The sequence below is a fragment of the Erithacus rubecula genome, assembly GCF_903797595.1.
Source record: "Erithacus rubecula genome assembly, contig: scaffold_454_arrow_ctg1, whole genome shotgun sequence".
In the NCBI taxonomy this organism is placed as follows: Eukaryota; Metazoa; Chordata; class Aves; order Passeriformes; family Muscicapidae; genus Erithacus; species Erithacus rubecula.
In genome coordinates, this window is record NW_027635885.1 from 346 (window position 1) to 20,390 (window position 20,045).

At 54.4% G+C, this 20,045-nt stretch overlaps 1 protein-coding gene across 2 annotated transcripts; it reads left to right on the forward strand.

Annotated features, from left to right (window-relative positions):
- The first annotated feature begins 242 nt into the window (after window positions 1-242).
- Window positions 243-19,753, forward strand: SLC44A2 (solute carrier family 44 member 2 (CTL2 blood group)). 2 transcript variants are annotated; one of them, XM_079332707.1, is made up of 21 exons: window positions 243-362; window positions 1,598-1,671; window positions 2,378-2,462; window positions 2,548-2,632; window positions 3,104-3,220; window positions 3,294-3,354; window positions 3,468-3,591; window positions 4,993-5,076; window positions 6,171-6,283; window positions 7,770-7,901; window positions 9,705-9,804; window positions 10,922-11,014; window positions 13,838-13,922; window positions 15,282-15,544; window positions 16,277-16,371; window positions 16,794-16,897; window positions 17,152-17,225; window positions 17,299-17,369; window positions 17,444-17,532; window positions 17,812-17,896; window positions 19,635-19,753. In XM_079332707.1, exons 1-21 carry the CDS (start codon window positions 259-261, stop codon window positions 19,739-19,741), a joined length of 2,145 nt encoding a protein of 714 aa, XP_079188833.1. In that variant the 5' UTR covers window positions 243-258; the 3' UTR covers window positions 19,742-19,753. The 2 variants fall into 2 exon arrangements, with proteins under 2 accessions (XP_079188833.1, XP_079188832.1); XM_079332706.1 differs by lacking the exon at window positions 19,635-19,753 and adding an exon at window positions 18,231-18,367.
- The last annotated feature ends 292 nt before the right edge of the window (window positions 19,754-20,045 follow it).

Below are 20,045 nucleotides of genomic sequence, written 5' to 3' on the forward strand. Positions count from 1 at the left end.
CCGACCCCCGGTGACCCCCCCAGCCCCGCAGTTCTCTGGTTTCTCGGTGGAATTTGGTGTTTCCGCGGCGTTTCGGGTCCCTCTCGCCACCGCCTGGGGACATTTTTGGGATTTTTGGGCAGAGCCACCTGTGGGAATGAGTTTCCCACGGGAATGGGAGAAGTTTTTTTTTTTCCCGATTCCGAGGAGGTTTTTTTTTTTTTTTTTTAAGTTTGTTTTTTTAATACTTTTTTGGTTTCATGGTGTGGGGTGAGGAGGATGAGGAGAGCCTTCCTCAGCCATTCCCCATTCCCGTTCCTTTTCCTCCCCACAGGAACCCCACAGAAATATGACCCGACTTTCAAGGGTCCCATCTATGACAGGCAAGGAGAGCCCCCCAGGGCCCCCCAAATTTAGGATCCCCAAATCCCTTTCCCCAAATCCATGTCACCAAATCCAGGATCCCCAAATTCGAATCTCTGAATCCATGTCCCCAAATCTGAGTCCCCAAATCCCTGTCCCCAAATCCATGTCACCAAATCCCTGTCCCCAAACCCAGGATCCCCAAATTCGAATCTCTGAATCCCCTGTCCTCAAATCCATGTCACCAAATCCCTGTCCCCAAACCCAGGGTCCTCAAATCCCGGTCCCCAAATCTAGATCTCTGAATCCCTGTCCCCAAATCCACATCCCCAAATCCCTGTCCCCAAGTCCTGATCCCCAACATCCCTGTCCCCAAACCCAGGTCCCCCAAACCCAGATCCCCAAATCTCTGTCCTGAATCCCTGTCCCCAAATCCAGATCCCCAAATCGACATCGCCCGAACCCAGGTCCCCCAAATCCCTGTCCCGAATCCCTGTCCCCAAACCCACATCCCCAAATCCCTGTCCCGAATCCCTGTCCCCAAATCCAGATCCCCCAATCCCTGTCCCCAACCCCTGTCCCCAACCCCTGTCCCCAGCCCCTGTCCCCAACCCCTGTCCCCAATCCCAGATCCCCCAACCCCTGTCCCCAATCCCTGTCCCCAATTCCTGTCCCCAACCCCTGTCCCCAACCCCTGTCCCCAATCCCAGATCCCCCAACCCCTGTCCCCAATTCCTGTCCCCAACCCCTGTCCCCAACCCGTGTCCCCAATCCCTGTCCCCAACCCGTGTCCCCAATCCCTGTCCCCAATTCCTGTCCCCAACCCCTGTCCCCAACCCGTGTCCCCAATCCCTGTCCCCAGCCCCTGTCCCTAACCCGTGTCCCCAACCCCTGTCCCCAACCCCTGTCCCCAACCCCTGTCCCCAACCCGTGTCCCCAATCCCTGTCCCCAATTCCTGTCCCCAATCCCTGTCCCCAATCCCTGTCCCCAACCCCTGTCCCCAACCCCTGTCCCCAATCCCTGTCCCCAACCCGTGTCCCCAATCCCTGTCCCCCCAATCCCTGTCCCCAACCCCTGTCCCCAATCCCTGATCCCCAATCCCTGTCCCCAGCCCCTGTCCCCAACCCCTGTCCCCCCAATCCCTGTCCCCAACCCCTGTCCCCCAAATCCAGATCCCCCAATCCCTGTCCCCAGCCCCTGTCCCCAGCCCCTGTCCCCAGCCCCTGTCCCCAACCCGTGTCCCCGTTGCTGCAGGGGCTGCACTGACATCATCTGCTGCGTGCTGCTGCTGCTCGCCATCCTGGCCTATGTGGTGGTCGGTGTGGTGGGTGCGTCCCGGGGGTCCCTGATGGCTCTGGGGGCTCTGGGGGGGGTCCCTGATGGGTCTGGGGGTTCCCTGATGGCTCTAGTGGGGGGGGTCCCTGATGTCTCTGGGGGGGTCCCTGATGGCTCTGGGGGGTCCCTGATGGGTCTGGGGGCTCTGGGGGGGTCCCTGATGGCTCTGGGGGGGTCCCTGATGGCTCTGGGGGCTCTGGGAAGGGGGGTCCCTGATGGCTCTGGGGGGGTCCCTGATGGCTCTGGGGGGTCCCTGATGGGTCTGGGGGCTCTGGGGGGGTCCCTGGTGGGTCTGGGGGTTCCCTGATGGCTCTGGGGGCTCTGGGGGGGTCCCTGGTGGGTCTGGGGGTTCCCTGATGGCTCTGGGGAGTCTCCGGTGAGTCTGGTGGCTCTGAGGGGTCCCTGATGGCTCTGGGGGCTCTGGTGGGGGTCCCTGATGGCTCTGGGGGCTCTGGGGGGTCCCTGATGGCTCTGGGGGCTCTGGGGGGGTCTCTGATGGCTCTGGGGGTCCCTGATGGCTCTGGGGGGTCCCTAATGGGTCTGGTGGCTCTGGGGGGTCCCTGATGGCTCTGGGGGCTCTGGGGGTTCCCTGATGGCTCTGGGGGTTCCCTGATGGGTCTGGGGGCTCTAGTGGGGGGTCCCTGATGGGTCTGGGGGCTGCAGGGGGGGTGACCTCACCCTGCCCCCCCCGTCCCCCAGCCTGGACCCACGGGGACCCCCGGAAGGTGATCCACCCCACGGACAGCCGCGGGCAGTTCTGCGGGCAGCAGGGCACCCCCAACGAGTGAGTGCACAGACCCCAGACCCAATTCCCGGGGGGGACTGTGCTCTGGGGGTCCCCCCAAACCCACCCTTGGTTTGTTTTGCAGGAACAAACCTTTTCTTTTTTACTTTGACATCGTCAAGTGTGCCAGCCCCCTGGTGCTGCTGGAATTCCAGTGCCCCACCACGCAGGTACAGCCTGGAACCCCCCTTGGGACCCCCCCCCAAATTGGGAATCTGGGCTGGAACCCCCCCTGGGACCCCCAGATTGGGAATCTGGGCTGGAACCCCCCCTGGGACCCCCAGATTGGGAATCCTGCTGGGAATACCCCCCTGGGACCCCCCCCCAAATTGGGAATCTGGGCTGGAATCCCCCCCCTGGGACCCCCAGATTGGGAATCTGGGCTGGAATCCCCCCCCTGGGACCCCCAGATTGGGAATCTGGGCTGGAATCCCCCCCCAGGACCCCCAGATTGGGAATCCTGCTGGGAATCCCCCCTGGGATCCCCCAAATTGGGAATCCTGCTGGGAATTCCCCTCTGGGATCCCCAAATTGGGAATCTGGCCCTGAATCCCCCCCTGGGACCCCCCAGGTTGTGAATCCAGCCTGGAATCCCCCCGTGGGGACCCCCCAGTCTGACCTGCAGCCCCCTGCCCCCCCAGATCTGTGTCCCCAGGTGTCCTGACAGGTACCTGACGTTCCTGGGGGCGCAGGGCAGCGCTGCCTCCCTGGATTATTACCGGGATTTCTGCACCCCCCAATTCAGGAACACGCCCAAGGTGAGTTTTGGGGTCCCTGGGGGGGGGTCCTGCTCCCAAATCCCAAAACTCACCTGCTGCTTTCCCCCCCCAGGCCCCCCTGGAGGTGCTGAAGGACAGGGAGTGCCCGGCCATGCTCATCCCCAGCACGCCGCGTACGTCGCTGATTATCCCCAGCTAATTAAGGATTAATTAGTTGCCATCAGGGGGTTTTTGGGGATTTTGGGGGGTGGGTTTGGCAGCTGGGCTGTGCTCTGTGTCCCTGCAGTGGCTCGGAGATGTTTCCCAGCCATCCAGGCCAGGAGGGGAGTGATCATGGTGGGCAACGAGACCACCTACGACGACGGGCGGGGGCGGCGCAGGAACGTCACCGAGCTGCTGGAGGGGGCCAGGTGATTAATTAGGGTAATTAGGGGCGGCTTAATTAGCGCTGCCTCACCTGGTTGGGGGTGTGGGGTGTGGGAAGTGCTGCAGCAAAATCTCAAAAAATGGGATTTGGGGAATGGGAGAGGAGGGAGGAAGGAGGGGAAGTCGCTGGGAGGAAATTTTGGGGTTTTTTGGTTTTGGGGTTTTTTGGTTTTGGGGTTTTTTGGTTTTGGGGTTTTTTGGTTTTGGGTGTTTTTGGTTTTGGGGTTTTTTGGTTTTGGGTGTTTTTGGTTTTGGGTGTTTTTGGTTTTGGGTTTCCTTGGTTTGGGGGTTCCTTGCTTTGGGGTTTCTTTGGTTTTGGGGTTTTTGATTTTGGGGTTCCTTGGTTTTGGGTTTTTTGGTTTTGGGTTCTTTAGGTTTTGGGATTTCCTTGGTTTGGACTTTTTTTTAGTTTTGGGGGTTTTTTTTGGTTTTGGGTTTTTTTTTTTTGGTTTTGGGGTTCCTTGGTTTTGGGGTTTTTTGGTTTTGGGGTTCCTTGGTTTTGGGGTTTCCTTGCTTTGGGGTTTCCTTGGTTCTGGGGTTTTTTTGGTTTGGTTTTGGTTTTGGTTTTGGATTTCATTGGTTTTGGATTTCATTTGTTTTGGATTTCATTGGTTTTGGGGTTTTTTTGGTTTGGGGTTTTTTTGCTTTTGGGGTCCCTTGGTTTGGGTTTATTTTGGTTTTGGGGTCCCTTGGTTTGGGTTTTTTTGCTTTTGGGGCCCCTTGGTTTGGGGTTTTTCTGGTTTTGGATTTCATTGGTTTTGGGGTTTTTTTGCTTTTGGGGTTTTTTTGGTTTTGGGGTCCCTTGGTTTGGGGTTTTTTTGGTTTTGGGTTTTTTGGTTTTGGGGTCCCTTGGTTTGGGGTTTTTTTGGTTTTGGGTTTTTTTGCTTTTGGGGTTTTTCTGGTTTTGGGGTTTTTTTGCTTTTGGGGTCCCTTGGTTTGGGGTTTTTCTGGTTTTGGGGTTTTTTTGCTTTTGGGGTCCCTTGGTTTGGGGTTTTTTTGCTTTTGGGGTCCCTTGGTTTGGGGTTTTTCTGGTTTTGGGGTTTTTTTGGTTTGGGGTTTTTCTGGTTTTGGGGTCCCTTGGTTTGGGGTTTTTCTGGTTTTGGGGTTTTTTTGGTTTGGGGTTTTTTTGCTTTTGGGGTTTTTTTGCTTTTGGGGTCCCTTGGTTTGGGGGTTTTTTTGCTTTTGGGGTCCCTTGGTTTGGGGTTTTTCTGGTTTTGGGGTTTTTTTGGTTTGGGGTTTTTTTGCTTTTGGGGTCCCTTGGTTTGGGGTTTTTTTTGCTTTTGGGGTTTCCTTGCTTTGGGTTTATTTTGGTTTTGGGTCCCTGGTTTTTGGGTTTTTGGTTTCTGGGGTTCCCTGGCTGCTGCTCCATCCATTCCCATTTCTAGGAAAGCCAACGTGGTGCTGGAGACCCGGCAGTTGGCCATGAAGATCTTTGAGGATTACACGGTGTCCTGGTACTGGATCATCATGTGAGCAGGGCAAAAAGGGATTTTCATATTCCACAATTTCAATATTGGAAATGTTTCAATGTTTTCAATTCCTGCCACGATTCCCATCAAACTTCTTCCATTTTTTGATTCCAATATTTTATGATATCTGCCATGATTTCCATTGAGCTTCCCCCATTTTTTCATTTTCAATATTTCCAATTCCTGCCACGATTCCCATTGAGCTCCTCCTGTTTTTATTTCAATATTTTCCAATTCTTCCCACAATTCCCATTGATCTCCCCCTGTTTCTATCCCAATTCCCCCCCATTCCTGCCATGATTCCCATCAATCTCCCCCTGTTTCTATCCCAATTCCCCCCATTCCTGCCATGATTCCCATTGATCTCCCCCTGTTTCTATCCCAATTTCCCCCCATTCCTGCCATGATTCCCATCAATCTCCCCCTGTTTCTATCCCAATTCCCCCCATTCCTGCCATGATTCCCATTGATCTCCCCCTGTTTCTATCCCAATTTCCCCCCATTCCTGCCATGATTCCCATTGATCTCCCCCTGTTTCTATCCCAATTTCTCCCCATTCCTGCCATGATTCCCATCAATCTCCCCCTGTTTCTATCCCAATTTCTCCCCATTCCTGCCATGATTCCCATTGATCTCCTCCCATTTTTAATTCATCAATCTCCCCCTGTTTCTATCCCAATTTCTCCCCATTCCTGCCATGATTCCCATTGATCTCCCCCTGTTTCTATCCCAATTTCTCCCCATTCCTGCCATGATTCCCATTGATCTCCTCCCATTTTTAATTCATTGATCTCCCCCTGTTTCTATCCCAATTTCTCCCCATTCCTGGCACAATTCCCATCAATCTCCCCCTGTTTCTATCCCAATTTCTCCCCATTCCTGGCACAATTCCCATTGATCTCCCCCTGTTTCTATCCCAATTTCTCCCCATTCCTGCCATGATTCCCATCAATCTCCCCCTGTTTCTATCCCAATTCCCCCCCATCCCTGGCACAATTCCCATCAATCTCCCCCTGTTTCTATCCCAATTTCCCCCCGTTCCTGGCACAATTCCCTGCTCTGGGGGGCTGATGGCTGCTGATTTCCTCCCCCAGAGGGCTGGTGCTGGCCATGCTGGCCAGCCTGACCTTCATCGTGCTGCTGCGCTTCCTGGCCGGGGTCATGGTGTGGGTGATGATCGTGCTGCTGATCCTGGTGCTGGGATATGGTGAGCACAGGGGCTGCAGCCTCCACACAATTTGCTTTTTCTCCTTTTTTTTCCCTGGTTTTGCAGTGCTGAATTTCACAGGTGTTTCCTCCCTGACTTCACCTTTACCCTGTGGGAGGTTCTTTAGGTCTCCAGTGCTCCACAGGCACCAAACTGTTGGTTTTAATTTATCTTTATTATTTTAAATAAGCAAAGCAGCTCATGGTTAAAAATGGTATTTATTGCAAAGCACATCAGTCTCAACAGGCAATAGCAAAAAGCAGTGGCAGGGCAGGTGGCAAAAAGCCACAATGGCAAAAAGCCAAATGGCAAAAAGCACCAAATCTCCCCAATACAAACTCTTAGATAGGATTTTTCCAATGAGCTAAAATGCAAACTTGGACCACCACAACCTATTAGAATTCTAGTTTTTCCATCACTGCTTAATTTATTAGAATTCTAGTTTCTCCACTCCTTAATTTATTAAAATTCTAGTTTCTTCTCCACCACTGCTTAATTTATTAGAATTCTAGTTTTTTAACCACTGCTTATTTTATTAGGATTCTAGTTTCTTCACCATTGCTTAGTTTATTAGAATTCTAGTTTTTAACCACTGCTAAATTTATTAGAATTCCAGTTTTTCCACCAGTGCTTAATTTATTAGAATTCTAGTTTTTAACCACTGCTTAATTTATTAGGATTCTAATTTCTTCACCATTGCTTAGTTTATTAGAATTCTATTTTTTTTTCACCACTGCTTAATTTATTCGAATTCTATTTTTTTTCACTGCTTAATTTATTAGGATTCTAGTTTGTTCACCACTGCTTAATTTATTAGAATTCTAGTTTTTAAGCACTTCTTAATTTATTAGAATTCTAGTTTCTCCACCACTCCTTAATTTATTAGAATTCTATTTTTTTTCACTGCTTAATTTATTAAGATTCTAGTTTCTCCACCACTCCTTAATTTATTAGAATTCTAGTTTTTAACCACTGCTAAATTTACTAGAATTCTAGTTTCTCCACCACTGCTAAATTTATTAGAATTCTAGTTTTTTTCATGACTGCTTAATTTTTGGAATTCTAGTTTCTCCACCACTCCTTAACCCATTTTAACTCCAGTTTTTTGGCACGCCAGGTTATTATAGAGCTGCTCATACAATCTGTCTGTTTTTATCTGAAGAATGTAAACAATATTTTTGTTACAGCTTTGTTATGTCTAAACTGGACTGTGTCTGAGTGTGGGGTGGAGCCTCCACTGAAGACACCAGTGTGTTTAACCTTGAAACCTTTCACTTCAAAGCATCGGAATTAATTATTTTAGAACTAAATTTCACTGAAATCATTAGAACTCAGTGTAAAATTACTGACTTCTGTTTCAGTTCAGCTTTACGTGTGAGAGGCTGAATGGAAGGATTGAATTCAATGCCAGCACTGTGATTTTTTCAGACACCCCCTGAGTGCAGGGGGTGCAAACAGCACAAATTGGGATTTGTTGGTGGTGCAGGAATCTTCCACTGCTACATGGAATATGCCAAGTTAAAGGGAGAGGCCGGCTCAGACGTGTCCCTGACGGATTTGGGGTTCCAGACTGACCTGCGCGTGTACCTGCACCTGAGGCAGACCTGGCTGGCATTCAGTGAGGAACTGGGAATGGGAATGGGGAATGGGAACTGGGAATGGGGACTGGGAACTGGGAACTGGGAATGGGGACTGGGAACTGGGAACTGGGAATGGGAACTGGGAATGGGGACTGGGAACTGGGAATGGGGACTGGGATATGGGATATGGGATATGGGAACTGTGTGTACCTGCACCTGAGGCAGACCTGGCTGGCATTCAGTGAGGAACTGGGAATGGGAATGGGGACTGGGAACTGGGAATGGGGACTGGGAATGGGATATGGGAACTGTGTGTACCTGCACCTGAGGCAGACCTGGCTGGCATTCAGTGAGGAACTGGGAATGGGAATGGGACTGGGAATGGGGACTGGGAACTGGGAATGGGGACTGGGAATGGGATATGGGAACTGTGTGTACCTGCACCTGAGGCAGACCTGGCTGGCATTCAGTGAGGAACTGGGAATGGGAATGGGGACTGGGAACTGGGAATGGGGACTGGGAACTGGGAATGGGGAATGGGGACTGGGAATGGGGAATGGGAACTGGGAATGGGGACTGGGAATGGGGACTGGGAACTGGGAATGGGGAATGGGGACTGGGAATGGGGACTGGGAACTGGGAATGGGGAATGGGGACTGGGAATGGGGACTGGGAACTGGGAATGGGGAATGGGAACTGGGAATGGGGACTGGGAACTGGGAATGGGGAATGGGGACTGGGAACTGGGACTGGGAACTGGGAATGGGGACTGGGAACTGGGAATGGGGACTGGGAATGGGGACTGGGATATGGGATATGGGAACTGTGTGTACCTGCACCTGAGGCAGACCTGGCTGGCATTCAGTGAGGAACTGGGAATGGGAATGGGGACTGGGAATGGGAATGGGAATGGGAACTGGGAATGGGGACTGGGAATGGGGACTGGGAACTGGGAACTGGGATATGGGATCTGTGTGTACCTGCACCTGAGGCAGACCTGGCTGGCATTCAGTGAGGAACTGGGAATGGGAACTGGGAATGGGGACTGGGAATGGGGACTGGGAATGGGGACTGGGAACTGGGAATGGGGAATGGGAACTGGGAATGGGAGCTGGGAATGGGACTGGGGACTGGGAACTGGGAATGGGGACTGGGAATGGGATATGGGATATGGGAACTGTGTGTACCTGCACCTGAGGCAGACCTGGCTGGCATTCAGTGAGGAACTGGGAATGGGAATGGGGACTGGGAACTGGGAATGGGGACTGGGAATGGGAACTGGGAATGGGGACTGGGAACTGGGAATGGGGACTGGGAACTGGGAATGGGGACTGGGAATAGGAACTGGGAACTGGGATATGGGATGTGGGAATGGAATATGGGATATGGGATATGGGAACTGGAAGGTGCAGGTGGCCCCAGGGAGGTGCAGGTGGCCCCAGGGGTGTGCAGGTGGCCCCACAGGGGTGCAGGTGGCCCCAGGGAGGTGCAGGTGGCCCCATAGAGGTGCAGGTGGCCCCAGGGAGGTGCAGGTGGCCCCAGGGGGGTGCAGGTGGCCCCAGGAAGGTGCAGGTGGCCCCAGGGAGGTGCAGGTGGCCCCACAGGGGTGCAGGTGGCCCCACAGAGGTGCAGGTGGCCCCAGGGAGGTGCAGGTGGCCCCACAGGGGTGCAGGTGGCCCCAGGGAGGTGCAGGTGGCCCCACAGAGGTGCAGGTGGCCCCAGGGAGGTGCAGGTGGCCCCACAGGGGTGCAGGTGGCCCCAGGGAGGTGCAGGTGGCCCCATAGAGGTGCAGGTGGCCCCACAGGGGTGCAGGTGGCCCCACTCTCCCCTTGCCTGCCCAGTGATCATCCTGTGTGTGCTGGAGCTGGTGATTGTCCTGCTGCTCATCTTCCTGCGCAAGAGGATCCTCATCGCCATCGCTCTCATCAAGGAGGCCAGCAGGTCTGGGCTTAAACTGGGTTAAACTGGGCTTAACTGGGGTTAACTGGGGTTAAACTGGGGTTAAACTGGGGTTAACTGGGTTTAACTGGGGTTAAACTGGGGTTAACCCGGGTTTCAGCAGGTTTAACCCAGGTTTAGCAGGTTTAACTGGGGTTTTAGCAGGTTTAACTGGGGTTTTAGCAGGTTTAACCTGGGTTTTAGCAGGTTTAACTGGGGTTTTAGCAGGTTTAACCCGGGTTTTAGGAGGTTTAACCCAGGTTTTAGGAGGTTTAACCCGGGTTTAGGAGGTTTAACCCGGGTTTAGGAGGTTTAACCCAGGTTTAGCAGGTTTAACTGGGGTTTTAGCAGGTTTAACCCAGGTTTAGCAGGTTTAAATGGGTTTTTAGCAGGTTTAACCTGGGTTTAGCAGGTTTAACCTGGGTTTAGCAGGTTTAACCCAGGTTTAGCAGGTTTAAATGGGGTTTTAGCAGGTTTAACCCAGGTTTAGCAGGTTTAACCTGGGTTTAGCAGGTTTAACCCAGGTTTAGCAGGTTTAACCTGGGTTTTAACAGGTTTAACTGGGGTTAAACTGGGTTTAACCCGGGTTTAGCAGGTTTAACCGGGTTTTAGCAGGTTTAACTGGGGTTAAACTGGGTTTAACCCGGGTTTAGCAGGTTTAACCGGGTTTTAGCAGGTTTAACTGGGGTTTTAGCAGGTTTAACCCAGGTTTAGCAGGTTTAACCCGGGTTTAGCAGGTTTAACCCAGGTTTAGCAGGTTTAACCGGGGTTTTAGCAGGTTTAACCGAGGTTTTAGCAGATTTAACCGAGGTTTTAGCAGGTTTAACCCACGTTTAGCAGGTTTAACCGGGGTTTTAGCAGGTTTAATCGGGGTTTTAGCAGGTTTAATCGGGGTTTTAGCAGGTTTAATCGGGGTTTTAGCAGGTTTAACTGGGGTTAAACTGGGTTTAACCCGGGTTTAGCAGGTTTAACCCGGGTTTTAGCAGGTTTAACTGGGGTTAAACTGGGTTTAACCCGGGTTTAGCAGGTTTAACCCGGGTTTTAACAGGTTTAACTGGGGTTAAACTGGGTTTAACCCGGGTTTAGCAGGTTTAACCCAGGTTTAATTGTTTCCTTGCAGGGCTGTTGGTCACGTCATGTCGTCGCTGCTGTTCCCCCTGTGCACCTTCTTCCTGCTGTGCCTCTGCATCGCCTACTGGGCCAGCACTGCTGTGTATCCTTCCTTCATCCTCCTCATCCTCATCATTGGCATCCTCATCCTCATCATCATCATCATTCTCATTCTCATCTCCATCATCATTGGCATCCTTCATCCTCCTCATCCTCATCATTGGCATCCTCATCATCATCATCATCATCATCATCCTGATTTCATCTTTGTCCTCATCATCATCCTTATCCTCATCCTGATTTCATCCTCATCATCATTGTCATCCTTATCCTCCATCCTCATCCTCATCCTCATCCTGATTTCATCCTCCTCCTCATCCTCATCATCGTCATTCTCATCCTCATCCTGATTTCATCCTCATCCTGATTTCATCCTCTTCCTCATCCTCATTCTTATCCTCATCTTCCTCCTTGTCCTCATCCTCATTCTGTTTTCATCCTTATTCTCGTCCTTGTCCCCGTCATCATTCTCCATCCTCATCCTCCTCCTGATTTCATCCTTGTCCTCATCCTCCATCCTCATCCTCCACCCTCATCCTCATCCTGATTTCATCCTTGTCCTCATCCTCCATTCTCATCCTCCACCCTCATCCTCATCCTGATTTCATCCTCATCTTCGTTCTCATCTTTCTTCTCCTCCATCCTCATCCTCTTCCCTGCATCCCCGTTCCCCACAAATCCAAGGTTTCCCCAGGCACAGAACAGGATCTGCTTGTGGATTCTGAAATCTCTGAGTTTTAACCCAAAACTCACCCTGGGGTGGAGGAGCAGCAGTGGGAGCTTGGGGAGAGTGGAACAGGGACTGGTTTGGGTTTAGGGTTGGGTTTGGAGCAGGGGCTGGTTTGGGTTTGGGGTTGGGTTTGGAGCAGGGACTGGTTTGGGTTTAGGGCTGGGTTTGGAGCAGGGACTGGTTTGGGTTTAGGGCTGGGTTGCACAGTGGGGATGGTTTGGGTTTAGGGCTGGGTTTGGAGCAGGGGCTGGTTTGGGTTTGGGGTTGGGTTTGGACCAGGGACTGGTTTGGGTTTAGGGTTGGGTTTGGAGCAGGGGCTGGTTTGGGTTTAGGGTTGGGTTTGGAGCAGGGTCTGGTTTGGGTTTAGAGTTGGGTTTGGAGCAGGGACTGGTTTGGGTTTAGGGCTGGGTTTGGAGCAGGGGCTGGTTTGGGTTTGGGGTTGGGTTTGGAGCAGGGACTGGTTTGGGTTTAGGGCTGGGTTTGGAGCAGGGTCTGGTTTGGGTTTAGGGCTGGGTTTGGAGCAGGGACGGGTTTGGGTTTAGAGTTGGGTTTGGAGCAGGGACTGGTTTGGGTTTAGGGTTGGGTTTGGAGCAGGGACTGGTTTGGGTTTAGGGCTGGGTTTGGAGCAGGGGCTGGTTTGGGTTTAGGGTTGGGTTTGGAGCAGGGGCTGGTTTGGGTTTAGGGTTGGATTTGGAGCAGGGGCTGGTTTGGGTTTAGGGCTGGGTTTGGAGCAGGGGCTGGTTTGGGTTTGGGGTTGGGTTTGGAGCAGGGACTGGTTTGGGTTTAGGGCTGGGTTTGGAGCAGGGACTGGTTTGGGTTTAGGGCTGGGTTTGGAGCAGGGGCTGGTTTGGGTTTAGAGTTGGGTTTGGAGCAGGGGCTGGTTTGGGTTTGGGGTTGGGTTTGGAGCAGGGGCTGGTTTGGGTTTAGGGCTGGGTTGCACAGTGGGGATGGTTTGGGTTTAGGGTTGGGTTTGGAGCAGGGACTGGTTTGGGTTTAGGGTTGGGTTTGGAGCAGGGGCTGGTTTGGGTTTAGGGCTGGGTTTGGAGCAGGGACTGGTTTGGGTTTGCAGAGCAGGGACTGGTTTGGGTTTAGGGCTGGGTTTGGAGCAGGGGCTGGTTTGGGTTTAGGGCTGGGTTTGGAGCAGGGGCTGGTTTGGGTTTAGGGCTGGGTTTGGAGCAGGGACTGGTTTGGGTTTAGGGCTGGGTTTGGAGCAGGGGCTGGTTTGGGTTTAGGGTTGGGTTTGGAGCAGGGGCTGGTTTGGGTTTAGGGCTGGGTTTGGAGCAGGGGCTGGTTTGGGTTTAGGGTTGGGTTTGGAGCAGGGACTGGTTTGGGTTTGCAGAGCAGGGACTGGTTTGGGTTTAGGGTTGGGTTTGGAACAGGGACTGGTTTGGGTTTAGGGCTGGGTTTGGAGCAGGGACTGGTTTGGGTTTAGGGTTGGGTTTGGAGCAGGGGCTGGTTTGGGTTTAGGGTTGGATTTGGAGAGTGGAGCAGGGGCTGGTTTGGGTTTAGGGCTGGGTTTGGAGCAGGGGATGGTTTGGGTTTAGGGCTGGGTTTGGAGCAGGGACTGGTTTGGGTTTAGGGCTGGGTTTGGAGCAGGGACTGGTTTGGGTTTAGGGCTGGGTTTGGAGCAGGGACTGGTTTGGGTTTAGGGTTGGGTTTGGAGCAGGGACTGGTTTGGGTTTAGGGTTGGGTTTGGAGCAGGGACTGGTTTGGGTTTAGGGTTGGGTTTGGAGCAGGGACTGGTTTGGGTTTGCAGAGCAGGGACTGGTTTGGGTTTAGGGCTGGGTTGCACAGTGGGGATGGTTTGGGTTTAGGGTTGGGTTTGGAGCAGGGGATGGTTTGGGTTTAGGGCTGGGTTTGGAGCAGGGGCTGGTTTGGGTTTAGGGTTGGGTTGCACAGTGGGGATGGTTTGGGTTTAGGGCTGGGTTTGGAGCAGGGGATGGTTTGGGTTTAGGGCTGGGTTTGGAGCAGGGGCTGGTTTGGGTTTAGGGCTGGGTTTGGAGCAGGGGCTGGTTTGGGTTTAGGGCTGGGTTGCACAGTAGGGTCTGGTTTGGGTTTAGGGCTGGGTTTGGAGCAGGGGCTGGTTTGGGTTTAGGGCTGGGTTGCACAGTGGTCACTCCTTGACAGTGACTGCAGCTTCCTGTCCACCTCCAACGAGGCCGTGTACAAAGTGTTCAACGAGTCTGCCTGCCCCTACTCGGGGCACACCTGCAAACCTGAGGTGAGCACCTGGGGGAGCCCAGAACCTGCCAGAGCTCAGAAACCCAGAACCTGCCAGAGCTCAGAAACCCAGAACCTGCCAGAGCTCAGAAACCCAGAACCTGCCAGAGCTCAGAAACTCAGAACCTGCCAGAGCTCAGAAACTCTGAACCTGCCAGAGCTCAGAAACCCAGAACCTGCCAGAGCTCAGAAACCCAGAACCTGTCAGAGCTCAGAAACCCAGAACCTGTCAGAGCTCAGAAACTCTGAACCTGTCAGAGCTCAGAAACCCAGAACCTGCCAGAGCTCAGAAACTCTGAACCTGTCAGAGCTCAGAAACCCAGAACCTGCCAGAGCTCAGAAACCCAGAACCTGCCAGAGCTCAGAAACCCAGAACCTGCCAGAGCTCAGAAACCCAGAACCTGCCAGAGCTCAGAAACCCAGAACCTGCCAGAGCTCAGAAACCCAGAACCTGCCAGAGCTCAGAAACCCAGAACCTGCCAGAGCTCAGAAACCCAGAACCTGCCAGAGCTCAGAAACCCAGAACCTGTCAGAGCTCAGAAACCCAGAACCTGCCAGAGCTCAGAAACCCAGAACCTGTCAGAGCTCAGAAACTCTGAACCTGTCAGGGAATCCTGTCAGGACTCAGCCCCTCTCAGATCTCCTCTCCCAACCCAGCCCCTCTCAGATCTCCTGTCCCATCCCAACCCCTCTCAGATCTCCTGTCCCATCCCAGCCCCTCTCAGATCTCCTCTCCCATCCCAGCCCCTCTCAGATCTCCTCTCCCATCCCAGCCCCTCTCAGATCTCCTGTCCCATCCAGCCCCTCTCAGATCTCCTCTCCCATCCCAGCCCCTCTCAGATCTCCTGTCCCATCCCAGCCCCTCTCAGATCTCCTCTCCCATCCCAGCCCCTCTCAGATCTCCTGTCCCATCCCAGCCCCTCTCAGATCTCCTCTCCCATCCCAGCCCCTCTCAGTCCCATCCCAGCCCTCTCAGATCTCCTGTCCCATCCCAGCCCCTCTCAGATCTCCTCTCCCATCCCAGCCCCTCTCAGTCCCATCCCAGCCCCTCTCAGATCTCCTGTCCCATCCCAGCCCCTCTCAGATCTCCTCTCCCATCCCAGCCCCTCTCAGATCTCCTGTCCCATCCCAGCCCCTCTCAGATCTCCTCTCCCATCCCAGCCCCTCTCAGATCTCCTCTCCCATCCCAACCCCTCTCAGATCTCCTGTCCCATCCCAGCCCCTCTCAGTCCCATCCCAACCCCTCTCAGATCTCCTGTCCCATCCCAACCCCTCTCAGATCTCCTGTCCCATCCCAGCCCCTCTCAGATCTCACAGTGCTCACTCTGCCTTACCCAGCTCTGTCCTGTGTCCCCCCCAGACCTTCAACACCACCAACATCACCAAGCTGTGCCCGGACGCCCAGTGCCTGTTCGCCTTCTACGGGGGCGAGACCTCCTACCACCGATACCTCATCGTGCTGCAGTTCTTCAACCTCTTCATGTTCTTCTGGCTGGCCAACTTTGTCATCGCGCTGGGCCAGGTGACGCTGGCCGGCGCCTTCGCCTCCTACTACTGGGCCTTCAAGAAACCCGACGACATGCCGGCCTTCCCGCTCTTCTCCGCCTTCGGCCGTGCGCTGCGGTGAGCCTGGGGGGGAGACTGGGGGTGTGGGGGGTTTGGGGGGTTTGGGGGGGTTGGACCATCACAGGTATCACACATACTGCGGTGAGCCTGGGGGGGAGACTGGGGGTTTGGGGGGTTTGGGGGTTTTAATGGGATGGTTTATCACAGGTACCACACGGGCTGCGGTGAGCCTGGTGGGGGAGACTGGGGGTGTGGGGGGTTTGGGGGGTTTGGGGGGTTGGACCATCACAGGTATCACAGGGGCTGCGGTGAGCCTGGGGGGGAGACTGGGGGTGTGGGGGGCTTTAGTGGGGTTTTAATGGGATGGTTTATCACAGGTATCACACATACTGCAGTGAGCCTGGGGTGGGGGAGACTGGGGGGTGTGGGGGGTTTGGGGGGTTTTAATGGGATGGTTTATCACAGGTATCACATGGGCTGTGGTGAGCCTGGGGGGGATTGGGGTTTGGGGGGTTTGGGGGGTTGGACCATCACAGGTGTCACAGGGGCTGCGGTGAGCCTGGGGGGATGGGGGAGACTGGGGGGTTTGGGGAGTTTGTGGGGTTTTAATGGGATGGTTCATCACAGGTACATCTGTGCCCAGGGGCTGTGGGATATTGGGGTTTTTTGGGTTTTTGTGGGTTTTTAATGGGATGGTCCATCACAGGTACCACACAGGCTGTGGGATATTGGGGTTTTTGTGGGGTTTTTTGGGTTTTTGTGGGTTTTTAATGGGATGGTCCATCACAGGTACCACACGGGCTCGCTGGCGTTTGGCTCACTGGTGCTGGCCGTGGTGCAGGTGATCAGGGTCACCCTGGAGTACCTGGACCACCGGCTGAAAGGTAGAGGGGATGGGGATGGGGTTGGCATTTTGGGATGGGATGGGATTTTGGGATCAATGGGATGGGATTTTGGGATAGGATGGAATGGGTTCAGTGGGATCAATGGGATGAGAGGGGATTTTGGGATGAGATGAGATTTTGGGATGGGATTTTGGGATGGGAGCTGCAAAGCCCCTTCCACCCCAAACCACTCCATGATCCTGGCCAGTGTTTTTTGGGGCAGGAGCCAAGTGCTGTGCCAGGAATTCTGTGCCTTCCAGCCATTCATTGTTAAATGTCAGCAGCCAGTGGGGCGTGGGAGGAGCAGTCTGGGACTTGGGTGGGGGAATTTTGGCAGCAAAGCCTCAGCAGTGAGCTCAGGGTGGCTGCTGGCAGCTCCAGCCCCCCTGCCCTTGGTGCTGACCCCTCTCCCCCCTCTCCAGCTGCTGAGAACAAGTTTGCCAAATTCCTTCTGAGCTGCCTCAAGTGCTGCTTCTGGTGCCTGGAAAAGTTCATCAAGTTCCTCAACAGGAACGCCTACATCATGGTGAGAGTCACCCCAAAACCAAAAACCCTCAAAGGGCTGGGGCTGCCACGGGGTGGGGGCAGCTCGGGGCTTTCCCTGGGAATTGGGAACGCCGAGATTTGTGGTGTTTGCCTGGAAAACCTTGAGCTCAGGCACACCCCGTTGGGTTTGGGGGACCCTGCGTGGGTGGGGGCGTTCAGCTGTGGGTCAGAGCCCGTTTGCAGGGTGGGGTTTGTGCCTCGCTGGGCTGGGCTCAGCCCCGTTTCTCTGCCCAGATCGCCATCTACGGCACCAACTTCTGCAGCTCGGCCCGCAACGCCTTCTTCCTGCTGATGAGGAACATCATCAGGTGGGCTCCTGGTGAACCTGGGGGTTCCTGAGGAAACACCCCCTGCCCCATCTCATCCCTGTCTCCTCTCCAGGGTGGCCGTGTTAGATAAAGTCACAGATTTCCTCTTCTTCCTCGGCAAGCTGCTGATCGTGGGCAGTGTGGGTAAGCACTGCCTTCTGGAAGCTTCTCCTCCTTCCCACCCCGTGCTGCCCCTCACCCACCCCTTCCTTCCCCAGGAATCCTGGCCTTCTTCTTCTTCACCCACCGGATAAAGCTGGTCCAGGACACGGCGCCGCCGCTCAATTACTACTGGGTCCCCATTCTGGTGAGCTGCCCTCTGGCTTCGGGGTGATTTTAGGGGGGGCCCAAGCCACCCCCTTCCCCAGGGGCCTGGTTGTTGGTGTTTTCTCAGTCTCTGGTGCAATGAGCTCTTTGTTTGGCCTCCCTCCAGCGCCGCCTGAGGCCTTTTGTCCCCACTCAGAACAGTGCTGCCCTGTTCACTTCTCCTCCTTTCCCCTGGGGAATGTGGGATTCAGCACTCGGCTGCTGCTGCAGCTCCCAGCTCTCTCCTGGCCAGGGTGTCACAGTGTGGTGTCTCTTGCAGACGGTGATTGTGGGCTCCTACCTCATTGCCCACGGCTTCTTCAGCGTCTATGGCATGTGTGTGGACACCCTGTTCCTTTGTTTCTGTGAGTACAGCCCAGACCACCCCTCCCACCCCCACAGTGTCCAGGCTGGGGCTTTGCTCCCAATCCTGGGGTCCCCCTGTGTGCTTTTCTCCTGCTTTTTTCCTTTCCTGACTCCTCACCTGCTCCTGGCCCTGGGCTCTTGCATCTCTCCTTCTGTTTTGGTGCTTTGGGCTCGGTGGGATTAACAACTAACTTCAATTTCCCTTTTTTTTCCCCCCTTTCTTATTTTCCTTCTTTTCCACCTCTCCCATATCTCTGGTCGCACACTCTCCATCCTCCGCCCTGTCTCTCCCCGGCTTTTTGCTCTTCTGCTTCTTCCCGGGGGCTGGAAAAGGCGAAGATCTGGAGAGGAACGATGGATCTCCGGAGAGACCTTACTACATGTCCCCCGAGCTCAGCGAGATCCTGCTCAAGGGGCACCTCGAGCCTTCCAAAAGCGCCGATAGCCAGGGCTAGGGCGCGGTGCCGTGTCCCCCGGAGACCCCTCCGGGCTGCTGCTGCCGACCCCCAGCGCCCTGCCCCGCCCTTGCTGCCCCAAAATCCGCCCCGGGGCCGAGCCGGGGCTGGGCGGTGCCTGCAGACGGGCGCGGCTTCTGTTCTGGGCGAGGGCACGAGGGGCAGGATTTTGGGGAGCCCGAGGGGGCTCTGCCACCCCGGACTGGTCTCTGGGCTTGGTGTCTGAGAGCAGCAAAACTTTCATTGCACTTTGTCCTTTCCTTGCAGTTTCCTCACCCCTTTCCTTGTCCTTTCCCGGCAATTTCCTCACCCTTTCCTCGTCCTTTCCTCACAATTTCCTCACCCTTTTCCTCACAATTTCCTCATCCCTTTCCTTGCAATTTCTTCACCCCTTTCCTCGTCCTTTCCTCACCCCTTTCCTCACCCTTTCCTCGTCCTTTCCTCACCCCTTTCCTCATCCTTTCCTCATCCTTTCCTCACCCTTTCCTCACCCTTTCCTCACCCTTTCCTCACCCTTTCCTCACCCTTTCCTCACCCTTTCCTCACCCTTTCCTCACCCTTTCCTCACCCTTTCCTCACCCTTTCCTCACCCTTTCCTCACCCTTTCCTCACCCTTTCCTCACCCTTTCCTCATCCTTTCCTCACCCTTTCCTTGTCCTTTCCCCACCCTTTCCTTGTCCTTTCCTCGTCCTTTCCTCATCCTTTCCTCACCCCTTTCCTCATCCTTTCCTCACCCCTTTCCTCGTCCTTTCCTCACCCCTTTCCTTGCAATTTCCCCACCCTTTTGTCTCTATGCAAACCAAAACATTTTGAGGGATTTTAGGCAAGGTTGCAGATTTTTTGGCTTCACTTCGCTGCTTTAGCTCAGCTTGTCCCTGTCCCCTGTCTCAGCCCGGTGGCCACTGAGACTCACAGAGTTTCATTCCAGGCACGGGAGGGTGCAAACATCCCAAAAAACGATCCAGGTTTAACAAAGCAGCTCTTGTGCTGCCATTTGCATCCCAGAAGGATCCAAATCCCTCTCAAAACACCCTCTGGGCATCGCCAGCCCGGGGCTCTGTGGCTTTGTTTGCTCCCGGGCTCTCGTTTTATTTCCACGGATGTCGGCAATGAGTGGAATCATCAGCAACAAAACGCCCAAATTCCCCCTTTCTCCTCAATCCCCGTGGGGTTATTGTGGTGTCAGAGGGGGAAACAATCCCACGAGGATTTTGCTGTCCGGGGGTCCCGGGAGCCCCCGTCCCACCGAGCCCCGTGGGGGGCGGGCGGTTTCTCGTTGCAGTGGAGGATTTGGAGCGCAACGATGGCTCGGCAGAGAAGCCGTACTTCATGTCACAGGACCTGAGGAGGCTGCTGAGGAAAACCAACAAAGCCCAGCCCGACGCTTAACCCCCCAAAAAAACCTGGAATTCAGCTGGAGCCGCTCCTCCTCCTGCTGCTCAGCGCGGGTTCAGCCTCCAATCCTCCTGCTGCTGACGGGTTTGTCACTGTGCCAGCGCCGGCCTGGGCTGGGACAGGGGTAAAATCCAAGTTAAAATCCGAGTTCCTGAGGGTCAGCGATTCCAAAGCCGGTTCAATCCCGGGGAATCTTCCTCAGCTCGGCCTGTGAGCCCCACAAAACTCTGAATTTTGGCTGTTCCTTCGTGCCCGGAGAGCGGGGGTCGCTTCCCATCCCTTGCTGCCTTTTGTCGAG

What these genes read in the sequence shown, in the direction of transcription:
- SLC44A2 (XM_079332706.1), top strand. Translation starts at nt 259, where the DNA reads ATGAGGAGAGCCTTCCTCAGCCATTCCCCATTCCCGTTCCTTTTCCTC. An exon ending in TGTGGTGGTCGGTGTGGTGG is followed by an intron (nt 1,672 to 2,377) that starts GTGCGTCCCGGG and finishes CCCGTCCCCCAG; the next exon opens with CCTGGACCCACGGGGACCCC. An exon ending in GCAGACCTGGCTGGCATTCA is followed by an intron (nt 7,902 to 9,704) that starts GTGAGGAACTGG and finishes TTGCCTGCCCAG; the next exon opens with TGATCATCCTGTGTGTGCTG.